The sequence below is a fragment of the Halyomorpha halys genome, unplaced genomic scaffold (assembly GCF_000696795.3).
Source record: "Halyomorpha halys isolate HHAL.00 unplaced genomic scaffold, Hhal_1.1 Scaffold177.1, whole genome shotgun sequence".
NCBI classification, from domain to species: Eukaryota; Metazoa; Arthropoda; class Insecta; order Hemiptera; family Pentatomidae; genus Halyomorpha; species Halyomorpha halys.
In genome coordinates, this window is record NW_027114700.1 from 519,706 (window position 1) to 525,823 (window position 6,118).

The following is a 6,118-nucleotide window of genomic DNA, read 5'->3' on the forward strand; positions in this document are numbered from 1 at the left end:
ATATCATATGAATTATGGTGACTGAAGGTTTGTAAAGAGTGAAGTAAGAATTTGCTGAGTTTAACAGAGGGAGAATTGATATTGGAAGTGATCGGACGGAGTGGGGTATCAGGCTTATGAATTTTAGGAAGTCCATAAAAACGCGGGGCAACAGAATTATAGGAAATAAGATTTCTGTACGTCGGGTAGTTAACTTATTTGTGTTTCATTGACCGCACCCCCAACCATCTTCTCCTCATTTATCATCCACGGTCAACTATCTCTCATAATTAATTGTAGATAGTAAAGGTTATGCTGACGATTCGGTATACGTATGAATTACGCCTTCAACTAAAGGCCAGCCGCACAATCACTTTTGATTAGCTGGTGGGTAACAGCGGCTAAACGTCCGTGGTAGATGGGAGGATTGCGTTAACAATGGTTTAGTAGATTTGGTTTTCGACGGGCATCACTGGACTGATGTATAGAGGACGCTCTCTGTAGAGATTGGTGCTAAACCTTTATTATGACATGCTTAACAAAATGGAATATGAAGTAAAAATCCCTTTGTTCGTTAATGAATTATACTCATCTCCAGTATATTTGTTTCAGAAATCAATTCTTCTTACACATGCTCTTACTATTCACACGTATTATATACAGATTTTATGAATCAGGTGATGTAGAATTTTTTTACTTCAATTGTTCTCATCAAACATTTTAATTCTTTTAATATCATCAATTCTGACCCCATAAGAAAGAAATAAGGCTTAAATGGGCCCTATCAAATCTTTGATTCTATGGCAATAGGATCTGCCAAATGACGAGCCGTTTTTGAAATATAACTGTGCCGAGGAAAATTCGGTCACATAAGAGTTAGGGAAAGTAGGGGATGGAATAAAATCGATAAAGAACAAACTAGGTACTAACCTGCATAATTCCTGGAAATTTTGCCAAAATTGAATTAACGGTTTACACGATTACGCCGGAAAACAAATTTGACTACAGACCGACAAACAAATAAAGAAATCAAATTTATTCCTTGATATCTAAAACTTGAGTGAAAAATTTCTATCCTAAGTACAAACTTATCTTTTTATTTTCTAAATGAATTTGATTCCTTTGGTCGTGAAAAAGAAAGGATTGAAACAGTTTTATGTACTTTATAAAATAAATATTTTAAAAAAAATATTACAAAATCTGTAATGTGAATCTAGATTGATGAATACGAAAACATAAACAAAAAAAAAATCTGGAATATAAACCTGATCACGGTGTTATTTGATGATTGTTCTGTGAGTTTTATTTGCATAATTAAAGTAACAATTCAGTAAACTTTATGCAGATAATAATAAATTGTTGGTCCATTAAGAGCTAGCAATCACTTTACTTCTCATATAGCCCTATCAAGGCATAACAATGAACTTTCTTCCTAAAATTATTCCAAGGAATACGCCGGGAATACGTCTGCAATAGGTCGTCATGCAGATCTATTTTGGAGATATCCTTTACCCTTGTATATTAAGAATAATAATCTATTTTTATATTTTTTTTTTTCAGTGAGGCTGACAGGGTAATAGATAAGCTCAGGGTCCCAAAAAGAAAAGGTGGCTCTGTAAATGTAGACGTGAAGGAAAGTTGGTTGAAAGAATATAAGCGATTAATGAGCGTGAAACTTATAGATTATTTAGCAATGGTAATGTCCGCGAGGCGTACTAAGAGAACTCGCTACATCGCTGCTACATTACTGAACCATTTTTGTGATTTAACCGGGGAATGTTGTAGCCTGAATAACCCACGAAATAGAGTGCAGCGAATCCAAGTATATATTGCTGACAGGTTTGCTGTTTGGTTAGCAGATACAATGGCTAAAATAGATAAAGAACTTTGTGAGGATTATTTAGAAAAAGCTCAGAAGGATTTGGAAAAAGAACAACAAAAAAAGGATGAAAGTCAAAGAGAAACAAAAGAACCAATTAGGAAAAATGAGAAACCGAGAAAACCATCAAAAAAGAAACCCGTTGATAAAAATAATAAAGAAAGTGATAAAAAAAAGAAAGAAGAGGAGGAAAAAAGAAGGAAAAAAGAAGACGATAAGAAAAAGCAAGCCGATGATAAAAAGAAAGAAGGTGATAAGAAGAAAAAGGAGGACGATAAAAAGAAGAAAGAATCAAATAAGAAGAAAAAGGAAGACGATAAGAAAAAGAAAGAATCAGATAAGAAGGAAAAAGAGGTGGATAAGAAAAAAGAAGCTGAAAAGGAAAAAGTTGAGGAGAACAAGAAAGACGAAGATAGGAAAAAACATGAGGATAAGAAAAAGAAAGAATCAGATAAGAAAAAAGAAGCAGATAAGAAAAAAGAAGCCGATAAGAAAAAAGGAGGTGATAAGCAAAAAGAAGTTGAAAAGAATAAAGAAGCAGATAAGAAAAAAGAAGAGGATAGAAAAAAAGAAGTTGAAAAGAAAAAAGAGAATGAAAAAAAAAAAGAGGAAGATAAGAAAAAACAGAACGATAATAAGAAGAAAGAATCAGATAAGAAAAAAGAAACCAATAAGATGAAAGAAGTGGATAAGAAAAAAGAGGAGGATAAGAAAAAAGAACCTGAAAAGAAAAAAGAGCAGGATAAGAAAAAAGAACCTGAAAAGAAAAAAGAGGAGGGAAAAAAAGAAGAAGATTCGAAAAAAGAGGACGATAAGAAGAAGAAAGAAGGTGAGGAAGTTAAAAAACACGATGAAGAGGGTAAGAAGAAAGAAGGTGAGGAAGTAAAAAAACATGATGAAGAGGGTAAGAAAAAAGAAGGAGGGAAAGTTAAAAAACCTGAAGGAGATGATAAGAAGAAAGAAGGTGATGAAGCAAAAAAACCTAAAGATGAGGATAAGAAGAAAGAAGGTGAGGAAGTTGAGAAACCTAAAGAAGAGGATAAGAAGAAAGAAGGTGAGGAAGCAAAAAAACCTAAAGATGAGGATAAGAAGAAAGAAGGTGAGGAAGTTGAGAAACCTAAAGAAGAGGATAAGAAGAAAGAAGGTGAGGAAGCTAAAAAGCCTGAAGGAGAGGATACGAAGAAAAAGAGCGAGGAAGTAAAAAAACCTGAAGGAGAGGATACGAAGAAAAAGAGCGAGGAAGTAAAAAAACCTGAAGGAGATGCTAAGAAGAAAGAAGAGGAGGAAGCCAAAAAAACTGAAGGAGAAGATAAAAAGAAAGAAGGTGAGGAAGTAAAAAAACCTAAAGATGGGGATAAGAAGGAAGAAGTTGAAGTAAAAAAACATGATGAAGAGGATAAGAAGAAAGAAGGTGAGGAAGTGAAAAAAACTGAAGGAGAGGATAAGAATAAGGGAGGTGAGGAAGTGAAAAAACCTGAAGGAGAGGATAAGAAGAAAGAAGGTGAAGAAGTGAAAAAACCTAAAGGAGAGGATAAGAAGAAAGAAGAAGAAGAAGGTAAAAAAACTGAAGAAGAAGCTAAGAAAAAAGAAGGTGAGAAAGATAAGGATAGTAAAGAAATTCAGGAGATAGAGAAGGCGAAAGAAGAGGAACACGCGGAAGGAGCTGGTGATATAACTCATGACCCTATGGATGCCATAGAAAAACTGCTTCCAGATAGTACGCCATCTGACACATCACCAACAGACAAACATATATCTACTGTTATCGAAGGACAAATAAAAAAGGAAATAGGGAAAGATTTAGCTCCTGAAGATGAACATGTTGTTGCAGAAATCAGCGGTAAACTTACAGGTTTGGTCGTAGACTCCTTAGAGAAAGGGAAAAAAGAACTATCTGAAAAGCCAACGGAGGCTAAGGTTACATACTACATAACAAGACCTAAAGGCGAGTGTTATTTCAACGTGAAGAAAATTGATGATAGAATGGCGTGTGCCGTGGCCAACTCAGGGAGATTGGAAAGGGTTGCTGTAATTTCTGAATCAATTTGTAACACGCCATCCAGCCTTGGACCATTAAAAAGTACAAAAGAGATGAAGGAGTGGGCTAAATGGGCAGCGAATGTTGTCGAACTCGCAGAAAAATGGGCTTCTTGGATCGACAGGACTTGCAATGAAGCAGAAACTAAAGCTAAAAGTGGTAAGGCAGGAAATTCTGAATGGGAAAAGTTCAAAAGGACCACTGAATCTCGAGCCCATGAATTACGAAGAAATAAAAGATATTTTAAAGAGTCGGCTGATGCATGGAAGAAAAAGTATAACCAAAGCCGATAACCACTAGCCTTAACCACTAGGTTCATGTATTTTTTATTGTATCCAGTACTGTTAAAGCTAATAAAATATTTATTAACATTTTATGTTTTTATAACGTGATTTTATTTATGTATTTCAACCCTGTAAATGTATTTTGCGATCAATTGAGCTATTGCTATAACCTAATATTATTACTAATAATGGAGAGCTAAAGAAGTCTAGTACGAGTATGCTTTTACCTACTTAAAAACCAACCCAGATTCATTAATTGTTGTTCCTCTCTGATTGTTTCATACTCTAATTAATGGCGACTGTACTGTGCTATGGTGCTCTTCCCACAATAAATTTAAGAAAAATCGTAAAAAACTGTCAATATGTTAACGGTCATGATCCTCAATGGGGTCTAGTTACCACCACAGTTAAGAGGAAGCTATCCTACACGAGTTTTATATATAAGGATGCTTAAGAAGATGTATTATAAGGACCTAATTGGAGAATCTGACCATTCTTTTCGTATAAAATAATCAAAGGCGAGAAGGAAAACTTAATATTGTTACAACTCTTAGATCGTAAAGATGCGTCTTATAGTTGAAGCTCTTTTAGATGATTTATTATTTTCGTTCTTAGAAAAGAAAAACATTTTTTACTCTACCTGAATATAAAACCTTGCACAATAGAATCAGTGATTTTATGACACAAGAATTATTTTCAGACCATGCAGCACAAACTTAGCATAATATTCAGAGTACAAGAGCGAGAAAGGAGAGGCCAGGCAATGGCTTAATAAGATGCCCAGACAAGAAATAGGTATATAGCCTTTCTGCCGCGTGAAGTAATGTTTGTCAGCGGTTCCGTGGGATGGTATAGAAGAATAGGGAGGTTTTAGTGTTAAGAATCTCACACTGTTGTGTAACTTTTTATTATTGTACTCCCATAATGAATGATTTTTCTCTTACACACAAACGAAAAAACACATGCACACACGCGCGCGCATACACACGTACACAAACAGGTGGGGTACATGGATGTTTATATAGCCTGTTCTAGTAAGGGAAAAAACAAAACAAAACAATAAATAATAAATTGCTCCTTAGGCGCCACGTTATTTTTTCTATTGGAAATAACGAAAACCCCGAAACGATGACTTCAATATACCCCTATATAAAAAATTAACAAATTATGACCCCTGGCGAATACCTTTACATGTAAATAACAGAAAACCTAGGGGTGATACCTACCCACCTGTGGAATTATCGTAATATTCAGTGAACCACATACAAAAAAAAAAAAAAAAAGTAAATTAACAAGTTGTAAGCAGTGAAAGAACAGAAGAACTATATCTACCAAAGTTTAATAATAAGAAGAAATATATGTACACAGAATGAAAAAAAAAGAAGTCTTATAAAAAAACAAACTTATAGATTGATTTAACCTTAATTTAAAGCCCTAGCTTAACCTTATTAACTAAATTTACTTTATTAAACAAAAGAGGAATATAAAATAAAAATAAAATGAAGTTTAGTTCGAAAACCCACGTTGTCCTTGGGTGTACTCCTGGCAGATCACAAGGTTTTACGATATCTCTTTTACGGTTACCGTCTCACCTTCCAGAGAAGAATGAAGATAACCCATGCCACTACTCTCCTATCCAGGACGGGCTGAAGAAACGTTGTCACGCACTGCACTATATCCACACTGTTAATGAACCTCCATTGAAGTAAGGCACCATAATTTAGCAAAACAAAATATTAACGATAACATCTGTTATAAGGAGATATTTCGATACATAGACAAAGGGCCTGATAAACTATCACAACTTCATATTACACAATCGTGACGTATTCAAAAACCAAACAGTCACCTTCACAAAACCATGCCCACTCGTCTAAATATATATCGCTAGAGTTTATTTTCACCATGACAACAGTAACACCCCTTTTCTACGCAGAT

General features: G+C 34.6%; 1 protein-coding gene across 3 annotated transcripts in view; it reads left to right on the top strand.

Annotated features, from left to right (window-relative positions):
• The window catches only part of LOC106679090 (glutamic acid-rich protein), a 26,419-nt gene extending 22,147 nt beyond the window's left edge, over nt 1–4,272 (top strand). For all 3 annotated transcript variants that reach the window (XM_067051837.1, XM_067051836.1, XM_067051838.1), the window contains exon 6: nt 1,540–4,272. In XM_067051837.1, the coding sequence (XP_066907938.1) occupies nt 1,540–4,189 (2,650 nt within the window). In that variant the 3' untranslated portion in view covers nt 4,190–4,272. The remainder of the gene's footprint in view (nt 1–1,539) is intronic.
• The last annotated feature ends 1,846 nt before the right edge of the window (nt 4,273–6,118 follow it).